This window comes from Abramis brama (genome assembly GCF_963993115.1).
Source record: "Abramis brama genome assembly, contig: SCAFFOLD_57, whole genome shotgun sequence".
Lineage (NCBI taxonomy): Eukaryota > Metazoa > Chordata > Actinopteri > Cypriniformes > Leuciscidae > Abramis > Abramis brama.
Genome location: NW_028156057.1, coordinates 75,244 through 102,817, shown reverse-complemented (window position 1 = coordinate 102,817; position 27,574 = coordinate 75,244). Strand labels below are relative to the sequence as shown.

Sequence of the window (27,574 nt, the reverse complement as noted above, 5' to 3'; positions counted from 1 at the left end):
TGGAGAAGCTAGTAATAATTAAACTACAAGGAAGCAACCGTTTCAAAAGTACTTAACTACACTTCCCTTTACTAACATCTGAAACCTTTTCCAGTTTCTGTTTTTGATTGTTTTCTCTTAGTGAACTAGACTGAACAGGACAATATTGCTTACATAATTATTATATTATATATCTTATAATTATCACAATCAAATGTTTGTGTAAAGTGACAAAAATATAATGGTATTTATATTTTATATAGATAAAATAATAGTACCCATACATTATAAAAAATATAGTATTTTACATAAAAATAAATAAAATAATGGTATTTATAAGTTTAATAATTATACATAAAAAATCTAAATAATTACAAAACTATAATTGTATTTTCATTTTACAATTTTCTAGATACAATTTTAATAAGTTTCTATTTTTATATTTATTTTAGTTAAAGTTTTAGTAATTTTGTTGTGTTATTTTTTTTATTTTTTTTTAAATAGGTCTATATAGTTATTTTAGTACATCAAGTTACAAGTTATGAAAATAAAACATGCTGTCTTGCCGAAACTAAACCCAAATGTTTTCTCACAGTTTGCAATAATAACCCTGGATACAGCCAATCAGAACGTATTTAGGGTATAACATTGAGTAACATTGGACCAATCAGATTTCACTGTGGGCGGGGCTAGCCAAGCAAAACTCACCTGTATGGTTTGTGCCCGCCTCCCTTGCATGGCTCCTTGCTGATTGGTGGGTCCCTCTGACAGACAGTGAGAGCGGCGGCAGGGCAGTGTATACGCGGTGTAAGCGGCGCCATCGTCCTCACAGGGCGAGATCATTTTATCCTCGTCCCCTTCTCTGCTTGTAGTCCCACCTTTGTGCCATTTGGCATAGCGTCCATGTGTTGGCCTGCAAGCGGGACTCTTCGGTCCGTAGAGCCCGTCTAAGGAATTGGCACGGTTCGAGTCCAGCAGCTCCTGCTGACGGGCTTCACAGTCTTCAGGAGTGTCTCCGATCTCCTCGGTGCTGGTCAGGTGCTCCTGGCTCATGTCGGATAAGGACACCTCCAGCGAGTCCTCCCTCCACATGTCCGCAGACTTGGAGCGCTTCTTCTTGAAGCTGGAGCCGTCTTGGGAGCCGTCCCGTGTGTGCAGAGTCGTGTCCTCTGGTGGCTTGGCGTCGTCCTGTGAGGCCTGTTTAGCGGTGCCGGTGTGGGACGGTGTGGGAGAATGTGCCGGATGGTTGTGGAAGGACACGGGTCTGAGATTCATGGCCACACGGTCCACCCAAATGGGGCCGCTGAAGTCGGGCAGCATGTCCGAGTCGTTGAAGGGCTCCAGGCCGTGGTCGGCGAGGGACTGAGGGATGCTGGGAGTGCTGCTGGAGCGCGTGCTGGTCTCGGAGTTGCGGTGCTCCGGCTTTCCGGATGGCGTTCGGCGGGAACAGTACGTCTGCTTGCTGGACAGACGGAGCGAGCGGGACATGTGCTTTCGGGAGAGGTGCCGCTGACCGGCTCCATAATAACCATGGCCGCCACTATGACTCTCTGCGTTACCCATGGCTCAGGATCTGCAGCAGACAAAACAACAACAGAAAACACACACAGAGGTCATGCAACGAAATTAAGACTTTTTTCACTGTTACTATTTTAATGACAGTTGAGTGGATGTTGTACTGTACAGTCTGATTACAAATTAATCTTAGGAGCTGGTTCATTATTGTGAATAATATGGTAATGTGTAGTTAAAGATACACATTATGAAATGTACAAGTGTTATTTAAAAAAAGCAATACTTTCAAATATATGAAAATATGAATGAAATCTATTAGCACGTTTAATATATATATATATATATATATATATATATATATATATATATACACTGTATATTATATATATTATATATATAAATAATTAAGGCCAATTATTGGATTGCATTTATGCTGCCTCTGAAAAGTCAACACAAAATCTGTGTAAACAAATCTTTTAATGTACTTATTATTATTTATAATTGAAATATATATGTAAATATATTTATAAATTATTACTGAAAATATATTTTATTACTACTGAAATAATATATATATATATATATAAATATAATTTAATTTATTATAAAATAAATATATATAAATAATATACATTTTACATAATAATAAAATAAAAATTTCATTAATAATAATTATTTACATACACATACAAAAAAATATATAATTGAAATGATATACACACACATATACATAAATATACATATACATGTGCACACACACACACACACACACACACACTGTATATAGTATATATACAATTATTTTCAATAATAATTAAGCAAAATGTGTGTTTATATACATATTTATTTATTTTACTTATAGAATTATATACTTAACTATAATACAAAACATTCAAAAATAAAATGAAATTTGATATATTTTTAAATTCATTCTTAGTGAGATTGTATTCACACAGTGGCATTAGTTGAGTCTGACGGGTACAGCGCGACTGCTTCAGATTTTACCTGCGGTGTGGCAGGGACATCACGGTCATGATAGAGTTCACTCTGCATACAGATCAGCTCCTGCCGTTACGGATGACTTACAAAATCTGAAGAAAGAGAAGAGAAGAGTTATAAATTTGCTATCCAAAAGAATCCGAACACAGCAGTTTCTGAGGCGGCACAAGGGTAAGCGCTGTTGTGGGATAAAATTAGACTAACCACGAGAAATATGACAGAAGTAGAACCGAAAGAGCGATGGAAGAGGTTCGCCGCTGTGGTTGGAGACCACACATGTTCAGGCGCTCTGGACAGATTCAACAAACACAAGATGACGGACTTCACTCTGAGCCGCCACATGAGAGGCTGTGTGTGTGTGTGTGTGTGTGTGCGGTCGCAGATATATCAACCTGTGGTTACTGCTGCTTCTAATAAGCAGCAGCATGAGTGGAAATATATACACAATGAAATCCAGAAGACCCATTTTTCATTCGGTAAGAGAGAGAGGTCAGTTAACACACACTGCTGAGTAGCTACACTAATGAATAGCATGCTCGAAAATTATTCCACTAAAAACAAACATTCCCAGACATTAATATGCAGAGGAGAGACATGCACTAAATTTCCTGACACACACTGATCCGATGGCATTAGTTTCGCAAGAAACACAAAGAAGTCACTCCGCTGAGATTAGTTTCATGATTATTCTGAATATTCTGAAGTAAAAAGCCTATTCATGCAGAATTTTCTCATTGGATCCCCTCATAGCAAAAACCAACCATAAATAAATAAACTGTTATATCACCAGCTCAAGGTCAGTGTAGAATTGCAGCTCCAGACAAAAAGTTATAAGTTATATGACAGCTTATATAACAAATCTCATTTGCACATGTGCATTTTCAAACTTTGCAGTGTCAGTGAAATTAAACACCACTGACTTTCTCGTGTTTCATAACTGATTTTCGCAAGTTTGAAAATGTGCATATCTCCATTTGAGATGACAAGACTTTTCAGTTAATAACATTCTAAACACAAAGCTATCATATGATTTCAGAAGATTTAGAATGTAGTATTTGTGTTTATATAGGATAGTAGCTGTGTGCACCACTTTTATGATGTGTGTTTTTGGTCATTTTTGGACACTGGTCAATATATACTTTCAAGAGCTCTGCTCGGAAATTATTCAAAATAGCTTATTCTGTGCAGCGCAGAAGAAAGAAAGTCATACAGATTTGGATCAACATGAGGGTGAGTAAACGTTTAGAATTGAAATATCCCTTTAAGATCAATCAACAGTAAAGGGATAGTTTACCCAAAAATTAAAATTCAGTCATCGTTTACCTCAAGTTGATCCAAACCTGAATGAGACGCGAGTAAAAACAGGAACACACTGGAGAGCTGCTTTACAGTAAAAACTGAAGTTGTAATTCTAATTGAAAGTGACACTGACACTGTTTTTAAGTGTTTAATACTGTAAAGCTGCTTGCTTTAAAGCAATAGCCTACATAGTATAAAGTGTATAAATAAATGTAACATTACTGGAATTGCACGTTGGTAACGTTCACTAACTTTATTATACCACTAAAGGTTTTCAAACTTCTTTTTACCCCTAAGCGAAGAACGAAAAAGAGTATATCAGGGCCTTTAGTTTCAAGAAGTAAATCTCTGTGCTTCCTATAGACGGCAGGAACCAGAGGGATCCGCTTCGAGCGGTTTTAGATTCTCTCCTGTTCTCTCCTACTAACACACCGGAGCTGATCTGGGATCTGTGTGCAGCGGAGCTGAGAGACTAACTCAACTGCAAACCCAACCAAAGCATCAGGACTAGGACGCAGAGTTAATGTTTGGCACATAAAGAGCCGGGAAGCTGACAGGAGTACGTGTGAGGAAAGCGGAAACAAAACCGGGTATTTGATTCGCGTGTGTGTCTCATCTGTTCCTCATTTCTCTCACTTTTAGCTAGCCTGTAGCACTGCAAAAAATAATGCTTTGTATTGTTTTCCAGCAATGATATCAATGCATTCGTTAAATTAGATCATTTTATAAGACAAAAAAAATAAAAATAAATCCCAAAGGAGTGATAAAATACAACACACACTTTTTTAAAACGAATCTTAATATCATGTAAAGTAATTATAAGAAAAGTAATCTCATTTTATTGATGTTTATATATTTTGCTAGATGTAAAATGCAATGTAAAAAAAAAAGTCTCCTGTCTGTGTACCATTCTCACAGTCTCTGTCTCGTTGGTATGCTGACCTTTTCTGTCCCGAGTCATAAAGTGTCTCTGAATAATTCCATCCCGTTGCACGATGGCGCAAAACTCCCGGAAACGTAAACACTGGGAAAATCTCCCGTGTCTCTGTGGAAACAGGGCCAGCTCTTCACTGATGGTAATGCACATGCTAGCATAAACCATCAGGTTAACACTAAAATAGAAAGCACTCGAGCACAGGGCCAGCAACGACCCCAAGTGCTTGATCAAAATTCTCACATTACGGCAGCGAAGAGCAAGTGCTCATGGGTAAAAACATGAGGGTTCAGGACATCAGCTCGATGTGCCCACGGGCCTCAGGCTGTGCTTTAAAGAGCTGCCTACATCATCTGACCCATACTTGATATTAATACATGAATGTGAAAAGTTACAAAACGATCTTTCACCATCATGGTAAATCTACTGCCTGTTAAAAAAGAGAGAATCCTCTATATCCATAATAAGATATAGTGATGGATGGATGAATGGGCATGGATAGATAGATAGATAGATAGATAGATAGATAGATAGATAGATAGATAGATAGATAGATAGATAGATAGATAGATAGATAGATAGATAGATAGATAGATAGATAGATAGATAGATAGATAGATAGATAGATAGATAGATAGATAGATAAATAGATAGATAGACAGACAGACAGACAGACAGACAGACAGATAGACAGACAGACAGATAGATAGATAGATAGATAGATATAGACAGACAGACAGATAGATAGATAGATAGATAGATATAGACAGACAGACAGATAGATAGATAGATAGATAGATAGATATAGACAGACAGACAGATAGATAGATAGATAGATAGATAGATATAGACAGACAGACAGATAGATAGATAGATAGATAGATAGATATAGACAGACAGACAGACAGACAGATAGATAGATAGATATAGACAGACAGACAGACAGACACAGACAGATAGACAGATAGATAGATAGATAGATAGATATAGACAGACAGACAGACAGACAGACAGACAGACAGATAGATAGATAGATAGATAGATAGATAGATATAGACAGACAGACAGACAGACAGATAGATAGATAGATATAGACAGACAGACAGACAGACAGACAGACAGATAGACAGATATATAGATAGATATAGACACAGACAGATAGATAGATAGATAGATAGATAGATAGATAGATAGATAGATAGATAGATAGATAGATAGATAGATAGATAGATAGATAGATAGACATAGTCTCTCCTCTAAGTAAAGACATAAACCATCCCGTGAGCCGGTTTAGCTGTAACTAATGGCCGTGTCGTTCCTTAACCAACACAAATCAAAACACACAAGCTCCTTCGACAGGGAAAATAACCTCTCTATATCACGAGGCCATGAGGACACGTCACATCCACACACTCTCCAGCGGGAGCAGTCGGGCATGACCCGTTCAGGGAAGAGCTGATGGATGCTGAAGAGAAAAACAGCTAGATAACAGCAGTGGTCCTTCTCTGATTCAAACCGGGGAGAGAAATATCAAACATTCGCAACCTATCACCATTTTACTTGTTATTAAAAGCTGTCAGTTATTATTTAATAGACCTGGCCTAACATGAACTAACAATGAAGAGTTGTATTTCTATTAACAAACATTATCAAAGAATAATTAATAACTAATTAGTAACTAATGTATTGCTCCTCATTAGTTAATGCACTAATGGGACCTTATTGCATTTCCAAACTCTTGTTAACCTGGTCTTCTCATTAACATGCCACCAAAAACAAGTTGAAGACAGCAGCAAACTCAAATGCAAGCCTAGCACACTCATTCATATTCAAAGCATGTTTGTTTTATCAGTTACAGTTATTGAGATGAGCTCCGGTGTGAAACATCCTCTCTCAGGCCTGCTTTAGCAGATATGATCCCTGGCAGAGACAAAAACACAGTGTGGCATCAGACAGAGCTGTTTATCAAACCAGTCATGACGTCAGGCAGAGAACCGACAGCCGTAAACATCCTGGAATGAGTGCCTGTCATCCCGAATCCCGATCCATAGAGGTGTGCAAACAAACACGCCCAGGGGCTCCATCACGCCATCCAGGAACCCGTGTGTTTACCTGCAAATCTCCCAAAAAATGTGACAGGTGTATTTTACCGTCCTTTGTTATTAGAGTCCCCTGAGCACACATTAGACGCATACCGTGACCTGTCGAGACATGAGGAGAGCGGTCTCAGAGCTGCCCACTGCGACTGAGAGTCAAGGCGATCAGCTTTAGGGAAGAAACGGGGGGGAAACAGCACTTTTTGCCCCAAAGCTCAACCCGACGTGCGATTCTCGGCGTGGGAGCTTGAGAACGCTGAGAGGCAGCTGGAAACTAAACCTAAAATTCATCAGGAGCTGCAGGGTGGAAAAGAAGGAATGTTTCCTGCCAAGAGAATCAGCGAGGGCCCGTTTCTGATGTTCGTGCTGGGTAATTAATTCACAGCACTTTATAGAAGTACAACAATGACTAGCGCACTGGATTATTGAAGACAGCAACTCCAAGCACCACATTCAAAATGGATAAACAGCGTAAAAATGAACCTGAATGAATCACTCCCAGAGATGATCTTCTATGTCTGACTAGTCCAGTGGATTGCAGTCAAATTTACTCTTGCTTGGGTCAAAATTCATGCCATCAAATATGAATCCGCAATATAGAGTTTTATCCCAGACAGCAACACGTGTACCAGATCTGGGCCGACACTATGGCCTCGTTTACACTGTCAGTGAAATGTGACCCAATTCCGCTTTTTTGCTCATATGTGACACAGATCCGATGTGTTCTATGACCGTGTAAACAGGAAAAAAACGCATGCATTTGGATATTTCGAGATCGGTATCAGGCCTCACTCATATGTGGAAATAAATCAGATATAAATCAGATTTGTGCCAATGCGACTGTCATGTAAACAGGCAGATCGGATTTTCTGAGGCATTAGGCTACGAATCCGCGGTTTAATGACGAGAGAAACCCTGATAAGCGTCTGCAAAGAGACGAAACGTTGTGTCGTCGTAGGACAGGAATGTGGACAAACGTTGACACAACATATCAAAGGTTGGCTTGCTCATCCTAAAATTTCGGACCCACTGCTCCGCGTTAAAGCCCGCCACAATATGCTCCCACCAGTCCTGAGTTCTCTCTCGCACACAATAACTGAAGTATATGCGCAATGATGCAATGATGATGGCACTTTTCGTCCTCCTCCGCCTCAAAATCATGGTGATGTTTGGCAAACTTCGCTAGCATCAAGCATATTTAGCGTTCATCCATCTGTGCAAGAACCCCCTTTAAGCACGCGCGATATTTCAGATGTTATGGCAAGTGTAAACACATGAATCGGATATGGGTCACAATTGAAAGAACGTGTAAACGGACGGTCGAAAAAGTCAGATATAGGCAACAAATCAGAATTGGGCATCAAGACCTGCAGTGTAAACAAGGCCTATGTTTCTGTCTGGGATGCAAAAAACGTTCTCATGCAGAATTCGCTCAAGACCAATAGAGCTTCATGCATTACTATGCTTTTGACAATGGACCTTTTTGCTAAATTATGCAGAACGCACCTTTAAGTCAAGTCAAATTTATTTGTATAGTGCTATTCACATGTTTCTGATGTTAGTGTTTATAATATCTCAATATCTTGCCTTACAGTTGCATTTAGTAGATTAGAGCTGGGCAATAATATAGTTAGTATAGAAAATATATACTGTATGCTGTATGAGTATAGTATAGTGACAATAGTATGAGTATACAGTTGAGATTTGCTATATAGTATATATTGCATTACATGTGTATTGTATGTATGCAGATAAAGTTCTATATAATATATATCCATCTTTACACATAGTTTTGCAATATAGTTTACATTTTCTAACGATATAAATAATTAGGTAGCTGCAATTTGCTATATATAGTATATATTGCTTTAAGTCAGTATACTGTAGCTCCCTGAAAAACCCTGAAATAGAAACAACTGCTATTTAAGAGCCAGGACAAGTGTGATGTTTTTGTGACACGCTCCATGGGTGATCCTCTTTTACGAGATGTTTTAAGAGCGTGAAGATGGTCTGAAAACAAGCCATTCTGGTATTACCCACAATGCACCTGGAGAACAGAATGAGCAGTATGAGTGTGCGTTTAAATGGACATTCACAGTTGCAGCTCTCCCAAATATGTCTATTAAACTGCACGCAAGTCTTCAAGCAAGTTTCTATGCCTTCAGCTGCTGATGTTTTTTTCCACCCCAAATTTCCCAAGTTCCCTATTTTGCATCACAAAGAGGAGAATTTTAGGCATTTCTATAATTTTCTATCATTCTTCATTAGCCTATAATGCTGTTTTGGTGTCTGTTTCACTTGCTGAATTCGTTTAGAAGCCGTAGAAAGGTTTAATTGAGAAACGCCAGGAGGGGCATTGCAGCGATAATGAAAACAGCACAGATTTACCATCTGCCTGAAAGAGACACTGAATGCAACATAAAACAAACAGCCAGTGTAATGAGGTTCAGAAATATAAGAACATTTTATGATTTTAAAGTATGTGCCTCTGGCAAAACTGTGCAGGGAGGTCACTGCGGTGCGATGAATGATTGACAGGTCTTTCAGAGGATCCCCTCGAGTGACAGGTCGACTCAATATCCAGACACAGAAAACCTGAGACACAACCAAATTAGTTCTTTCTGTTCTAGCAATAATGGCTGTAATGCTTCTGCTTGGAATGAACAAACTGAAAAAGTACAAACAAACTGGTCACATTTTAGTTTTGGGTCCAATTCTCACTATTAACTAGCTATTAACTATGACTTTTGCCTCAATAAACGCCTAATTACTGCTTATTAATAGTTCGTAAGGTAGTTGTTAGGTTTAGGTATTGGGTGGATTAAGGGATGTAGAATATTGTCATGCAGAATATGGCATTAATATATAAGTACTAATAAACAGTCAATATCCTAGTAATATGCATGCTAATAGGGAACTAGTTAATAGCAATAATTGGACCCTAAACTAAAGTGTTACCAAAAATAATATGATATTCGTGTTGTTTTAAACATACAAGTCGAGATTCATAATTTCAGTGCCACCATACGAAATAATGGCTCAGTAAGTTCAAACACTGTCCATTCATAGTTGTGTGTATATATATATATATATTAGATGCAAACTTAAAACATACTAAATAAATAAGTTACAATTACTAAAACTCAAATTAAATTAATTTGTTTTATTTAATTTATTATTTATTTTTGAATTAATTTTAAAATAAAAAGTATATAAATAAAAATAATAAAAATGACAAAATAACAAACCTTTATATAAAACTAAAATATGAAAATAAATACTATAATAGTATATAAATAATACTAAAATAACACAAGGGGATAGATAGTCCCACTCCAAACGCACACCATTGGCTGAGAGTTCTGTAAACTAAATGCAGTAGCAAAATAACAATCAACATTATATCAGAGTGACGCTAATTTCAGTATCTTTTTGACGCCCCTGTATTTCCTGAGTTCCTCTGGGCGAAGCAAACGCATCATCCTGCCCTAATCTAGTGGCTTTGAAGCCTGGGAACGACGTGCATGTCCTAGCACCTCCTCAGGGACATTTGGTGATGATCCCTGCCCCCGGGCTTCAATAGGTGGAAGGGTTGTGCGGATGGGGGATGGGGGATGGGAGGAGGGGTGTGTCATACCTGAGACCCCCGACAACAAGCCTGAAGGAAAGAATGTCAAAAGTACAACAGGGAACATTCTTAGAGCGTTGAGGCAAGAGTCTCTCAAAGTTCTCAACAAACGTTCTCTTAGGCCCCGTCCACACTACAGCGTTTTCCTTTAAAAACGGAGACCTTTTGCTATGTTTTTGCACCTCCCGTCCACACTAAAACGGCAAAAACGGAGACCCAAAACGGAGAAGTTTAGAAACGCTGCCGACCCGTTTTTCGTTTTGAATCTCCGGAGGGCGTTTTAGTCTGGACGGGTCAAAACGGAGGACTTTAGAAACGATGACGTAGTAGAGGCTCACGCTCGGCTCTATGATTGGGTGTCATCAGTCATGGCGTATATCTTTGCTAGCAGCTGTTATGCAAGTAAATTCTGCATTTTACAATGCTATAACTGCCTACATGCGCCGGAGGCAAGCTATTATTCGAGCGACCTGTGACAATTCCCGTGTGCAGCGGCGCTATCGACCGTACATGGAGCGTCGGTTTTGGGTTAACCCGGGAAGAACCAGCGCATGGTGGGATAATTTTTTCAATGAAGTTGTGTTTACACCTTCAAACTGGCGCATGCCCAGTGTTGGTGAATGGTCACGTGATCCGCGTTTTCAGTCGTTTTAATGTGGACGGAGATCAATTCTAAGACGCAGCTGAAACGCTGGTGTGGACGGAGATCGTATTCGTTTTAATTCTCCATTTCTAAACTAAAACGCAGTAGTGTGGACGGGGTAACATTCATAGAACGTTCGTTTAAAGTTATTTTAAACGTTCAAAGTTCGTAAAAAGTTATTCTTTAAATAAGGTTTTCAAAACAACGCTATTTATGGAACTTTTTTTCTGAAACGTTTTTTAAATGTTACTACTTCAAAACTTCAAAATTTATTGTCATTTTAATTTTAAAGTTTTAGTAATTTTGTCATTTTTATTAGCTATTGCTTTTTGAAACGTCTGTATATTTTTTTTTTAAACTTTAATTTCAGTTTTTTTTGTTTATTTTTTTATTTTTTTATTTTAATACATCAAGTTAAACTAAATGAAAATGTAATATTTTAGCTGAAATAAATTGTTTTAGTTTTAGTTATCAATAATAACCCTGCTTCTATATTCAGTAAAGCACACAAATCCACCTTCCAACATACTAAAGTCCACGCTTTTGACTTGTGCCTTTAAGAAGAAAACAACTGAAGATAAAGTTCATCTCATGCACAGAAGAAGAGTGAGGTCACATGATTGACCTTTAAGACAACCTGCATGTGAAAACAACACGTTGTGTCTATTAGCATAAACAATAATGACTGTAAAAGCTTAAACGGCTCTGTGCTTCATGTTTACTCATGAAATGAGCCTCTGTGATGTCTTTGACGGGCAGAGACCAAACAAACAAAAAACAGGAGGGAAAGTGCTAAGGTTAAATTGCTATAAGTCTAATGGCACAGCAATGCTATCACCATGACACTTGGCAAAACCATGACACTATTGACATATGTAAAACTAATTACACTCTAATGCTGGGTTGTTTCAACCCACTTTTGGGTCAAATATGAACAAACCAAACGGTCAAATTTTTGAAAATTTTAATCCAACGGTTGGGTTTGTCCATATTTGACCCAAACATGTTTTTTAAGAGTGTACTAGATAGTACTAGATAAAGTCTAGACAAAGTTTCAGCAGACTGAGAAAGGAGGAATAATTTACCTGTAAGCACGAGTAAACCTACTTTAAAGCGTAACTCTCGCCAAAATGCAACCTGTCTTTTTGTTAATCTACCCGAGGCAAACTTTCGTTTAAAAACATAATTAAAGTGGAAACGCCACTTTTACGTTTGACCGTATTTTCATTTTTGGTCAAATTGCCTTTTGAATGGGAGTGCTTGGGGCTTATACTTCTATGATAGCATCAAAAATGGCTATTTTTAAAACACTAAGAAGGCTCGACACAACATGAAACTTTGCTCGAAGTATCACCAGAGGCTCTACACATGAACTCCAGCATTGAGAACATTGTTTGTGTACAAAGAGTTTACTAAAAAGAAAGATTTTGAACAACTCACTGTCGCTGTGTCCGCCGGCATACTGACAGTCAAAAATAGTCGATCTCCGAATGCGAATGAACTGACTCTGAATTTTAGTATTGCTTCTTATATGAGGATCCTTTTTCAAATACAAGGTTCAATATTGATTTTCACTAACGACAAAACAACAAATTATCTATGAATTTATATGGAACTAAGCTTTAGGAGCTTTCCATCTTTACTCTCCTCCCTGTTACGGAGATCGACTATTTTTGAGCCTTCTTAGTGTTTTAAAAATAGTGCGTTTTGATGCTATCATAGTCGTGCCCCAAGCACTCCCATTCAAAAGGCAATTTGACCAAAGATGAAAATACGGTCAAACTTAAAAGTGGCGTTTCCACTCTAATTATGCTTTTAAACAAAAGTTTGCCTCGGGTAGATTAACAAAAAGATCCTAGGTTGCATTTTGGCGAGAGTTACCCTTTAATTCAATATGTATCCATCTATATATATATATGTGCCTGGAAAAAGTAATATCATTTACAAATGCAAACTTCAGTGCACGAGCCGTCACTGCTGTCTCCGTCTGTTCAGATGATGTCTTCTGCACTGTCACCTGTTGTTTCTGGCGCGCGTGTGAAGTGTAAACACCTCTGGAGCGCGTGACACGCGCACGTCTGCATTGGTTCACACCAAACTGAACGTGTCGAGCTTAAACAAGGCGGCACAACAGGAAAACAAGGCTTCTCAGAAAACAGTGTTTGCAATGTGCAGTGCATTTAAGAAACATTAAAAAACATGATCGATTGTGTTTACAGACATTTTTGGTTTTGATCTTTCTAATTTTCCTACGAAGGATTAGCACACGTATACAGAAATCCAACACACTAAATCCACACCAACAAAACTTTCTCAAACACATTTCAAGGACGAATCGAGGACAAACTTTTCCAGCTGAGAGGAACAGTTTGGGAATGACGCGCGACGACATGTGTTCCTGTGATTACCTGAGCCCCTGTGTGATACGCCGAGAACAGATTAACAAAATCCAGTTTCCAGAAAATCTCTCCTTCGCATTATCTCAGTTTTTCCCTGTGTGGAACCCAGGGGTCTCCCCTCCTGCGCGTGCAGCCGAGCGTAACCAGACAGGATTCAGACACACATGACTACACAAAGCTGCGTTGAAATGAGTTTCCTCGCTCCGATCACAGGCCTTTCATTTCCACCCGACTCCAGCACAATGACGCTCCCTGTTTCTCTCTCCGAACGGGAAGATCAAGAACGAACTAACCGTGTGTGTGTGTGTACAGGCCTGTCTACCTAAACCACCTGTCCTGGGGTTAGACCTCATAGACGACCACTTTAAAACAGCTGCCTTCAACCCCAGGGATAATAACCCTTCTATTAAATCACTCATCAAAACGCAGGGCGGAACAGGTATGAATGGTGTATTTGATGCATTCTGGGTAAACTGAATTACAGGCCACATTAAGAGGAACAGGAAACCATATCTTTAAAGCATCATAAGTGCACCATCAAAATGAGAGATATAGCCAGATCATCATATGCATACTTTGTGGAGAAGGCAATCTCATAATCCAGTGCACAAAAAAAACCCATCTATAAATAATGATTTCATTCTGTGCTATAAAGTATTGATAGAAAAGTTCAATAATAAATGAATTTCATATTTCTTTATTACAATAAAAGTGAATTAATAAATATGCACATATTAAAAATATAAACAATAAAGTCTCTAGTGTTGTAAACTAGTGGAAAATTGTGAAATTCATTTCACATTTGTATTTATAGCAAAAATAATACATTTATTAACGCAAATATAAAAAATAAATAAAATTATTAAAAAAATAATAATTAAGTAATCAACTCTCTAGTGTAGCTAGAAAAACAGTGACTAATTAATTAATTTTATATTTCTATTTATAAAAAAAAAATCATTTATATATAAAATATTTAAAATTAAATTATAAATAATAAAATAATTAACACTATTGGAAAATGTGTATAGTGAATAGTTTTAAAAATGGACTAATGAATTAATTTCAAATAGCTATTCATAAAACAAACAATACATGTTAAAACATTAAATAAAATTATAAATAATAAAAATAAACTATTGGAATAAAGTGTTATAACAAATTATGAATACATTTTATGTACTAATACATTTTCTAATTTCTAATTTTAATAGAAATACAAAAGTATAGGCTATTTATAAAAAATAATAAATGCATTTTCTGTAAAAAAAAAGTAATTCTTAAGCATAATATATATATATATATATAAATAATAAATATATAATAATAATAATAATAAAATAATATTAATCTCCATTTGAATAAATTGTAGCCAAGTCTCTCTTTGTGCAACATGTGTTTAAAATCGTTCACTTGCCAGGTTTGCTTTAGATTAGGGTGCTGCCCAAAAAGCAGCTAACTAGATCATGGAAGAGAACTAGAACGAGCGTCTTGACATGAAAGTTGAGACTTGCGCAGATAAAAGGGATTCCCCATGTCTAAATACTACTATCACTCGCCATACAATCACACATCACTCAATCCTGTTGACGAGGAAGCATTCCTGCTACGGCCTGTAAGTCATAAAACTCTGAAGGATCTGTTTGCAAAACAATGCATAAGTGCAGGATGAGATACTATCTCATGCTTACGATGGTCTGAATCCCTGTATCCCCCAAAACCAATCCAGGAGAGTTAATGAACAACCCTGAGTACAGGAAACGCAATCCAGCGGCAATGACCACATCAAAGCACAATGAAAGTGAGCTGTATTTATGAAAATCACGCCCTAGCCTCATTTTTAATTATCAAAGTCAGTGTGTCCCTCGAGTAAAGAAGGAAACGGTTTCAATCAATTTACTTTCAAGGGAAGAAAAACCTTGGGTTGGAATTAAACCTGTGTAGATCTCTACTTGTGCGCAACTAAATAACAACTAAACCTTTGTTGACTAGATTGTTGGAGATTATGGGAATAGAACTGCACTCCGGTAAAAACAAGGTATTAGTTCCTCAAAGCTGGCATTAGGTCAAATACTTCTGCTTTAATTCAGGAGTATTTGCCCCAGAAACTGATTTTGAGGAAGTATTTTTTATATTTCAAAAGGCATATTTCCTGTCTGACCAAATAACAGCTCACAATGTTCTGATGATCTATGTAAAATACTTCAAGTGAATCAATTCATTAACAAAACATGAACAGGTATCAGTTGGTTCGATATCCCAAATTGGGTTAAACAATGGTTGGGTTTGTCATATTTGACCCAAACATGGGTTCAAACAACCCAGCATTGTTTTAGAGTGTAGGTTCTTGACTCAATGTTAAAGAACCCTTTTTTTGCCAAAAAGGTCCTATATAAGGAGAAATGTCTTAAATAATTGCATAATATGAGCTGTTTCATTAAAACAATGGGTAACACTTTACAATAAGGTTCATTAGTTAATATTAGTTAGTCAACTAACATGAACTACCCATGAACAATGCATTTGTTACTGTATTTGTTCATTTTTGTTAATGCTAGTTAATAAAAATAAAGCTGTTCGTTGTTTGTTCATGTTAGTTCACAGTGCATTAACTAATGTTAACAAGATTTTAATAAAATATTATTAAATGTTGAAATTAACATGAACAAAGATTAATAAATGCTGTATAAGTGCAGTTCATTATTAGTTCATGCTAACTAATGAAGTTAACTCATGTTATCTAATGAACCTTATTGTAAAGTGTTGCCAAACAATGCAATCAAAATTAAAAAATTAATTAAACTAAATTAAGTAAAACTAAATCCATAAAAACCCTAAAAAGTTCTATATATGAAGCTCTTTAAAGTTCTATATGGAACTTTTTCTTCAAAGAGTGCAGAACGTGACTTTCAAAAAATAGGAACTAGAGTTAAAAAATGTGACAACTCTCTTCTATATTAATAATAATTGGCTAAAAGTTCCTTTTCGCCTCCACCTGTTAAAAATCAAATGCATTTTGGCCACATTGGCCCTGTTAATATCCAGCCTTGCTTCGGACTCAAACTAGCTTTTAAGTGTTTTATAATATTCCCATGAACTCCCTCTCCATATGCATGATGCAAGGCTTCCCAGCTGGATCCACCAACGCTGACCTCCTGTCCTGCCAGATTCATTTCCATCTGTATACCGGCAGATGAGAGATTCCTCCTGTCTTTCTGCCTTTCCTTTTCTCAGGCCATTCACAGGGGCTCAGAGAATGAATTCAGCCCGGTCTAAAGTCCTTCACACCAGGACACGCTCAGAGGGGATTCTCCTTGACTCTGACCGACTCGCACATTTGCAATTCATCATCTTCCTCACACGGCCACACAATAGCAGCAGCGCCGGAGCTTTGTCATTGTAACGACACACACACGGTCTATTTACGGCGTCTGACACCGGCGGAAAGACTGCGTTTGCGTGTTGATCTTCTGTCATTAACTACCAGCTCAATTAGCATTTAAGGCCACAGGTGGAAGACAATAACAATCTTTTAAATAATCTCTGTTCTTTCAGGGTATGTCTATTGATATGCAACAGTTTAGATTTGGGCAATTGGAAAAACAGCATTATAAAAACTTTACCAGTGCTAAAATAAAACCTATTTTAGAGTTTCGATCCATATGTAACACATAGTCAAACTAATCCAACTGCAATGTCAGCCATGATCTGGATCCTAATGGGAAGTCCAACACAACAAGTAGATCTTAAGTTTATAATAGGACTATATATTTATACTAAGGTTTCTAATGGGATCAAATGTCCATGTGGAGCATCACAAGAAATTTAACACACATCTTTCAAGGGTTTAAAACTCCTGTAACTTTCTTTTAACTCAAATAGAAAGACATTATTCCAATAAAATACCAGTAGAGTTCTGATAAAGACTACAGATTATCCAACAGGACTCAACAGTTATTCCCAATTACTGGATAAGGAATTTTAAACATATTTCATATGAAATATTTTGCACTTTGAAAAAAACACTACAAATTCATTAAAAAAGATCAATCATCAATTTAAAACCTTACAACAAAAAAAATCCCTAATATTGATAATGAGTTTAGCTTTATCTCTTATGCAATTCTTATTTTTAAGGATTGGCTACAAGAAATTATGCCTGAAATTCCAACAGGAATAATTTGACTAGGGATATACCAGCAACGTGAAACCCAGAGAAGAACAAGTCTAAACTTATACAAAGGGGAATATCCTTTGCACATCTACAAAAGTCAACAAGACACGTGTTCAGACAGTATACAACCCCCAACATGTAAACATGTAATGGTTATTAACGTTTTTCTGATGCAAACCCGTGTTTACCATGTCAATAAGCTTCTTTGAGTGTTCAGACAGAGCAAGCCAAACAGAGTCAGACGTGCAGACAGCGCTGTTCAGATGTGGGAAGTCCTTTTCATCTGCTTTCTCTGCCTCTCGACAGACATCGAGACTCTCTGAAGCTGCTCTGAAAAGCATCACACAAACCTAAAAACCCACCGCCACACCTCGACAAGCGCTCAGACGTCTTACCTTCCCAGGGGGCGATCCTGTGACCCAATGACACACGTCCTTTCTAAAATCTCCTGTTTCCTGCAGCGCCGTATTAAACATTCCGTCTCGAAGTCCACAACAGACTGACTCCCACGTGAGTGGACGGGAACTGAAACAGCTTGTGATGGGGGTCTGTGTCCGTTCAACGATCCCCCCCACCCTTCTCTCACCAATCTTCTCCTCCCCTCTCCCACACTCCCTTTAACTCCTTCCCCTTCCCCCTATCCGTCTGCCTCGGGATCACTGTGAGATTGGGAGCAGGAATGTGTGTGGTTCTGCTCCTTTTGGTCTGTCTGAACGGCTCTGGTATGACCCTGCGGAGAGCATCGAATTTACACAAGAATTCAAACCCGCCTCTCACAGAAACAGACCCCGCCCACTTCTCACACCTTTACCACAGAGCTCCGCCCACTTCTCACACCTTTACAACATAGCTCCACCCACTTCTCACACCTTTACCACAGAGCTCCGCCCACTTCTCACAACTTTACCACAGAGCTCCGCCCACCTACAGGCAACTTCTGCCAACTTCTCCTGCTGAAATAAAGTCTGCAAAATAAAGTGCATCCCACACCCAAAAAATTAAAAAAACAAATCACGTCTAGGATGCATTTAATCACAAAATCTAAAAAAAAATAATAATAAATGAAATGAAATATAATACTTCAGAAGCATGATGATATTTTCATTGTAATATTATTTTTATGACAATTAAACACCTTCATATTCTCATTACTAACATAAGTCTTGGAAATTTTATTTCTGAGGATTTTTCTGTAATTTCTGTTATCGTCAATAGATAATGCACTGTTTTTTTATTATTTTAATCAGCATTATTTTATATATTTAATAAATGCAACAAATTCTACCATGATGCATAAATATTTAAAATAATACATACTTTTTGCTTTCACAAAGTCATGAGTATTATATTTGTACTACATTATGGTAATGAGAACACGGGGGAATTATGTGCTTAACTGTCATTACAATACTGTCACAATGCAATAAATCTATAAAAAGGTTCCATTTCATCATGCAAAAATATAATTTAGTATTTTTTTCTTTTGATTTTGTGGCAAAAATATGATCCAGAGATGTGTCTGGCCCTAAAAAATGTTTTGCAATATTCACCCCTCATGACCCCGTTACATCTCAGTGTTGGCATCCACAGAAATCATCTATTATATGCCACAACAATTCCCAACAGAAGAGGTTAACTCTTAAATATTTGGACAGAACAGCATGCTTATGTCTGTGAAGATAGAGGTGTGATTGGTGGGAAGGCAGCAGAGTTGTTGTCATAGCACCAGAGCTGTAGGAGGAGAGAGACACAGACGTCAATGATGACGACCCTAGCCCAATTCATTTTCAACACACACACACACGGACGCACGCACACACCTACCTTGTGTAGGTATTCTGGGACAGTGTTTGGGAGAACTGATCATGTGATCTGCGATCTGCTTTGCATACACAGCAGCGCAGACGCCCGGGGCAGATTGAGACGGTGCAGAGACTGATATAACCCTGCGACAGAGCGTCTCACACAGATGAACTGGACTGTGCACAGCAGCTCAGAAGCGCAACAGCCCGTCTAGACAATTGTGATTAAACTGACTAAAATAAGAAGCACAACATTGCGGTTAGTCTGACGGCATATCAAGTGACTAACAACGCCAGCCAAGGTTATGACCCCTAATCTGGACAAACTCCACAGCTGGATACTTGCTCCCAAATAAAACACAGAGCGAGAGAGAGAGAGAGAGAGAGAGAAACAAGGAGGAGCAAGAAGGAAGGAAGAAAGAAATATTGTCTTTTGCATCCTTAATGTAACTTGTTTACTAATTAATATTAAATAAAAAAATTATAAATATTAACCATCGTGTACAAATTATATGTAAAAAATTATAACAGCATAATTAATACTAAATGAAAATAAATGTCAAAGTTTTAATTGTATAGTTAGTTAAAAACAAACATTTAAAAATCTTAAAACATTAAATAAATAAAAATACTAATATATCATTTTTGCTTTATGCATTATGGTAATGAGAACACAGGGGAAATATGTGCTTAACTTTCATTAAAATAATGTCACAATGCAATACATCTATGAATAGGTTCCATTTTGTCATGCAAAACATAATTTAATATTTTTTCTATTGATTTTGTGGGGGAAAAAAATGTGACCCAGACATGTTTCTCTGGCCCTAAAAAGGTTTTGTAAGGATGTTGGCATGATTTATTTACTAAATAATATTAAATTTATTTATTAAATAATATTAAATAAAAAAATAAGAATAATTATATTAATATTAAAAAATATTATAACTATTAAAAAATAAAAACAAATAAAAAAATAATAATTCCATAATTAATATTAAATGAAAATGAATGTAAGTTTTAATTCCATAATTAATTAAAAACAAACATTTAAAAATGTTAAATATTTAAAAATTTAAAAACATTTAAAAATCCGAATTAACAAAAAATAATAAAAAACAATTAATATTAAATAAAAAAAATACTAATACTAATATATAGTTTACATTTTTTAAAATGTAATATTTTAAAATAAATAAAAAAATAACCTAACTGTCAACGACACGAAAAATGAAATGAAATGAAAAATGAAACAATAATAATCACGGCACACTTTTCACGATCAAATCAAATCCTGATGAAAAAGCCCTACCCTACATTTCCAAATATTGTGTTTCACATGGTATCATGAATGTATGTTTTCGATGTTCAACGAGCAGAAAACACACATCAGCTTTAACGAGACGAGTCAGTGTTGTTTTTCTGAAGATCGAGACAGACGTGACGTGACAGGAGAACAGGAACAGTGTTCGGGTGAACCCACAGACCGACCGCATGATACAATATCAGCGGCATCCTCTCATATTCTGCTTCAAATGGTTCAATATGGGATTCAGTGATCCACTATTAAGGAGATATGTATTCATGATACTTCAGATCCTCAAGCCATTTTAATATAGTAATGTTGGGATATATGTGAAATAATCATTTTATAGTATCAGAATTGGAGCTGACCTCTGTGACCCCAATTCCATGTGTGACGGACAGAAAGACCCATTGCTGAAGGAGATATTCTGCTTAATGATTCTGTCATATCAAAAAATTAAAGTGATTGATTAGCATGCTTGAGCCATAAATAACACACTATTTGACACAATTTACATAACTAAAAAAAAAACAGTGATAAACAACATCTCCTTGGAATACTTGAATCCGATTGGTCAATCATGGCATTCTGCAGTCAAATATTTCTGATATTAATGATTGACACCCATGACACTTTATAACTAACCGCTCATTTGGGAAACCAATATTTCATACAGGTCAGGTCTCGGCCAGGTCATGTTTGTAAATGAGAAATGGTTCTCAAACAGTTTACCTGGATAAATAAAGGTTAAATAATAATAAAAAATAAATAAAAAAATACATAGAAATACATACATAAAAAAAAAAAAAAGTCATGTTTTTAATTCAGCAAGGATGCATAAAGTTGATCAGAAGTGGCAATAAAAACATTTATAATGTTACAAAAAATCCTAGCCTATTTCAAATAAATGCTGTACCAATGAACTTTCTATTTCTCGAAGAATCCTGAACATTTTTAAGATGGTATCCACAAAAATATGAGGCAGCACAACTGTTTTCAGCACTGATAATAATCAGAAATGTTTCTTGAGCAGCAAATCAGCATATTAGACAGATTTCTGAAGGATCATGTGCAATAATGTACAGTTTAACAGTCATTGTTGAAAAACAAAGACTCAACAAGTGAAGGTTGGATTCAGCGTTCCTAAATTATTTATTTTCACTTATATTTTAGTTTGTTTTACAGTAATGCTAACGCTAATGCTAAACTACTAGCGGGTTTTCTCTATGAGATAAGAAAGCTAAACTGTCACTTTGTTAGTTAGCAAGCTGAATAACAATAACTGCGTCCAAAAGTAATGAAATTCTGCCTTCGGAGAATGAATTCAAAGGTATGAGGGCATCAAGACACGCCCGAATCCAATGTTAGCTAAGATGCCTTCATCTGATGGATATTCGAAGGCAACACAGATGTATCCTTCGCTGCCTTTGATTTCCCACAATCCCGTGCGTTTCATTCTGTGACAGTTGAGCTAGATAATAAGTATGGCGTCTGAAAGCTGCAATTGGTGGTCAGTTTTTGTGTAAATGTACGACCAACTTTTTCCACTTTTAATGTCATTTTCAAGCAAGAAATTAGTATTCTAGTCATATGTAAATATGTGCTTAGTTATCACCAGAGCTTACTTTTATTTTGTTGTAGATCATTACACTACCTTATATTAATTATTATTGCAGAGATGGGGTTTGGGGCTGGGTCCGTGGGACTGTTTCTGGGGATTCACTTTTTATTTTGCCAACCTTTTGCTTCTGCATTCTCCTTACCATTGTCTCCTGTTCTTCCCTCAGACTCGTCCCCCAGAAACAGTCCCACGGACCCAGCCCCAAACCCCATCTCTGCAATAATAATTAATAAAGGCTGGATTAAAGTATTCTTCCTGCCTCTATGTATTAATGCTCATTGGTAGCCTAAATGGGTTCCATTCAGACCTTAACATTAAGTATTTTACTGTTATGTGTCAACACGATTCAACAAGACATTTTCACCTCGCTATACCCAATGTTTAGATCTGTGTGTGGTATTTATGCAAATGTTGTGGTATTTATGCAAATTAGCACATACGTAATTAGATTATGCACTGTTTGTCCATGTTAACAAACAATTTCAAAAAACTTGTGATACATTTTTTGTTTGTCTTGATGTAAGTAATCAACTCAGTAATTTTCATGGTGATATCTAAAGGTTAATTTTTTTTAACCTATTCATGTAAGAAAAATAAAAACTGCTGGGTTGTGTTAACCCAATTTTGGGTCAAATATGGACTAACCCAATGTTGGGTTAAAAAATGCAATTTAAAAATGGACAAATTGCATTTTGGACAAAATCAAAAATGGACAAAAATGCAATTTAAAAATGGACAAATTGCATTGGTTACATTAAAAATGTAAACCAACGTCTGGGTTTGTCCATTTTTAAATTGAATTTTTAACCCAACGTTGGGTTAGTCCATATTTGACCCAACATTGGGTTAACACAACCCAGCATTTTTTAGAGTGTAATGAATAGGCGTATATATAGGCTATATTTGGGTCTTTTTCGAAACTTTCCCCTAATGGGATTCTTCAGGGATTTGTTTTCCTTACTCAGGACATATTGAGGATACAGAATCAGTTGAGTTTGCTTCTGTTGCAATTTGTTCAAGGTTGACCCCCATTTTGGCTTAAAATGACTGGACTATAATGATCTTTGACATTAAAGAAAAATCAATAATTTTGACCCATACAATGTATTTTTGGCTACCACAAATATACTCGTGTGACTTGTGACTGGTTTTGTGATCCAGGGTCACAAATTAGTTTCGTGAGGTACCTTCTTGCGCAAATGCTGTTTAGTGGCAAAAAGATCTGAAAGTATCTCTATCACCCCCTACAGGCCTCATGCATGAACAAATTTCTGTGTGAATTGTTCGTAGAACCATTTTATGGTAAATCAATTGTTTGATTGTGCTTAAATATGTAATATAATAAAAAATGTAAAAATATTTTTATGAATGTCTTACACAGAAATTTGAATGTGAAATGAAATGTTAACAATATGTGACCCTGGACCACAAAACCAGTCACATGGGTCAATTTTTTGAAAATATGATTTAAACATAAAAAAGCTTTCCATTGATGTATGGTTTGTTATGATAGGAGAATATTTGGCGAGATACAACTATTTGAAAATCTGAGGGTGCAAAAAAAATCGAAACATTGAGAAAATCGGCTTTAAAGTTGTCCATTTATGTTGGCGATAGTGCTGCATTCAGTCACAAAAATAAATGTTTTATATATTTACGGTAGAAAATGTACAAAATATCTTCATGGAACATGATCTTTACTTAATATCCTAATGATTTTTGACATAAAAGAAAAATCTATCATTTTGACCCATACAATGTATTGTTGGCTCAGGGCTCGCAAAATTTTCAGATTTTGGTAGCCCCAAAATGAATTTTACTAGCCCAGATAAAAAGACAATTTTTAATGTAGAAAATTGGTTAGGAGTCAAAACAATGAATCAAAAACTTCAAAATACAAAACACGGGGCACCCCCGAGAAAATTTTGATTCCTCTGATCTACATATGTGCATTTTAAGATGTTTTGAAGGCCAAAAAAATTGGATAACAATAGCTTTAAAACCATATAAGTGGGCAGCTGATTATTTTTATCTCCTCATCTCCATCACACTCTTTTTCTCTTTGTTATTCTCTTGCTCTGTCTCTTCCCCTCCTAAAGCTGAGCTTTGACTGATATAGGCTTTTCATTTTTGTCTGTCAGTGAAGTAAACATATACTGTAGGATCAACTGATAGATTGATTTATGAATCATTTTCTCAGACGCGTTCATTTACTGAAAGCTACTAAGACAGCTAGGTAGCCTAACTAAGTTTATTAAATTCATTCACAGTATGTACACATTCATTATTGATCTTATTCCTAATACAGGGCTTTATAATCAAAGAGGTCCTACATTTAAGGTTATTAGGGGGTTCAAATTGTTTATTTATCTGATATCCATTTCAAGACGTTTGAAGGCCAAAAAAGGATAAGAAATAGCTTTAAAACCATGTCAGCGGGCAGTAGATTATGTGTCAATACTTGCTCTCACTTCTTATCCATCACTCTTTCTTCTTCTCTCAGTCTCCTCATCTTGCCCTGTCTCTTCCCCTCCTAAAGCTGAACTTTTTTAATTTACTGAAGGCTACAAATTGTATATTAATTCTCAACATGTACACATTCATTATTAATCTTGTGCCTAACATGAAAACGGCTTTGTTAATGCTCTGTTAATGTCCCCTCACAATGACAGTAAACTAATTATTAGTCACGTTACATAGGCCTATTTTCAGTTCAAAATGGCGAAATTCGACAAAAGTATATTCGTTTGTCTGATTATTTTTGTCATTAGTTTCACATTTATGACCTAAAAAAGCTGTCAAATATGAAATGTTTAGTTTAGCTACTTACATCTTATCTCGCACTTGACCGTAAACTGAAGCGAGTCGCTCTGCTCAAATTCGCGCTCAGCAGATTCTGTGTTCATAAAGCCCGCCTACTTTGATTTGATTGGTCATCTCAAATATTCTGACATTGACAGACCAATGAGACTCAGGTGAACACAACACACACACACCCTGTCCGCTGTTTCTGACATGTGCTCTGCTTGGCGCCGCTGCGGATTGAAGATGAAGACGCCTGAATCTGATTATAACAAGACTGAAGCGAACACTATTTCAGATAGCCCGTCGGGCAGGCCGGTTATGCATTTTGGTAGCCCGACTTGAAAACACAATAGCCCCGGGACGTCGGGCAGGCGATTTGTAACACATACAAATATACCCGTGCGACTCGTGACTGGTTTTGTGTTCCAGGGTCACATATAGTATGAAACTGAGCACCATTACGCTAAATGCTCTTTCATATGATTGCTAGACCTTAACAAACCAACCAGATCAGCTAATCACTCCTAATATCAGCAAACCACGATAAAAAAGGACACGACGTCCTCCTTCAAACTGAGACGACACGTGGCGCTTTCAATTACGCTCAGGGACTTCACCCTCCCCGACTGTCATGTTTGCATTAGCCTTTCTGAAGTCCGCCACAGAGGAATTCAATGAAGCGTTCCCGTCAGAGACACAACAAACATCACTGTTCCCACAGAGAAGCTGTTTTACATCTCAACCCGTTCTCCAGCGTCTGCTGTTCACGAATCCACAACATTTCAACAATGACCCAAGAGAGAGGCTTATAAGCCGAACGCTAAAGCTAGCAGCCTAACTGGGATTTTCATTTGAAATCGTCGACACGCCAGCTGCAAGGAAACACACTCCAAATTTGCTCACAGCTCTTTTGAATCGCGCTCGAAGGCAATACATATTCATAACACTGAAAACAATAGCCTGGCTTTACATAAAGGTACACAGAAACATGATGAGACTTGGGAATCACATTTTTGTCTGATTGTAAAACATGACAGATGAGAAATACTGCAGCTCTCATGTGACCGCAAGTGTTTCTTTGTTTTTATGATTGATATGTCTCGTCTTATCAAGTAATCCTGTGATAAGTTCATGGCGCCATTCTATGAAGGCACATTTTTTAAAATATTTTGGTAACACTTTACAATAAGGTTCATTAGTTAACATTAACTAATAATGAACTGCACTTATACAGCATTTGTTCATCTTTGTTAATGTTAATTTCAACATTTACTAATACTTTATTAAAATCTTGTTAACATTAGGTAATGCACTGTGAACTAACATGAACAAACAATGAACAGCTTTATTTTCATTAACTAACATTAACAAAGATTAACAAAAACAGTAGTAAATGTATTGCTCATTGTTAGTTCATGTTAGTTAATACATTTACTAATGTTTAATAAAGGAACCTTATTGTAAAGTGTTACCAATATTTTAATCATAAGCTATTTCCATTCAATTTTGCAAATTTAACTTGTGAACAGTACTGGAATATCACATAAAACATTTGGGAGCAAAGCAGCGTTCCCATCCCATGGGTTTAAGAGAACAATATCATCGCTTCCTTGAAAATTGGTGCACAATATCAGAATTGTTCTTGCAATTGGGGAAGAAACTGTGGCTCTTTTCCTCACATCACAACTGTCTCGCATCTCAAAATGCTTGGATGAAACGCAATCAACGCTGTCATGTTATCTTGTGTTCGGATGCTGATGTTTGGGAACACAGTCATGTGAGACGTTTCTGGGAGGGAATTAAACCAAATCATTCTGATGAGAGACTTTGGCTCAGGCGTTTCAGAATGATCAAACCAACATTTGAGATGCTGTGATGCGACTGATCCAATCACATCCACTGCTGGGGAAAAGTCCTTTGTTGCGCATCGAGGGATTTATTCGGTACATGCGTTCCCATCGTAGTTTATGCACGTGTACTTTATATTGGATGAAAAAAGGATCCGGCTCAATTAAACGCATACGTTTTTATGCACATTTTTTTTAGAAGTGTGCATCTTTCCATCCAGATATCTTAAAATATGCATAAAAATAGGTGGATGGAAACACAGCTATTAATGCCTGTTAAATAATTGGTGTGGAAAGTGCACAACACTTAGCAAACCCTAACTCTGGCTATGAATAATAGCAATGGTTAATTATTAATGAACAGTTTGAGCTGTGGCGCAGCAGTTAAACATAGTGCACATGGCGCAGGTTCGAGTCCAGCCTGTGACTTTTCCCAAACATTTCTTATCACTTTCTGCTACATCTGTCTATTTAAAACTGGTAAAAAAAAAGAAAAAAAGTAAGAGAACGTTAAAAGTACCTGTAGT

General features: G+C 36.7%; 1 protein-coding gene across 2 annotated transcripts in view; it reads right to left on the bottom strand.

The window, feature by feature from the left end:
* The window catches only part of LOC311077103 (rho guanine nucleotide exchange factor TIAM1-like), an 84,793-nt gene that overhangs the window by 43,879 nt on the left and 13,340 nt on the right, over positions 1–27,574 (bottom strand). Inside the window, exons 1-3 of one of the 2 annotated variants that reach the window (XM_084138898.1) lie at positions 18,062–18,387; positions 2,500–2,585; positions 688–1,552 (exon numbers count right to left, since the gene is read on the bottom strand). In XM_084138898.1, coding sequence (XP_083995024.1) covers positions 688–1,542 — 855 coding nt within the window. In that variant the 5' untranslated portion in view covers positions 1,543–1,552; positions 2,500–2,585; positions 18,062–18,387. Of the gene's footprint in view, positions 1–687; positions 1,553–2,499; positions 2,586–18,061; positions 18,388–27,574 lie in introns of those variants that run through there. The other variant, XM_084138897.1, reaches the window with a different exon arrangement.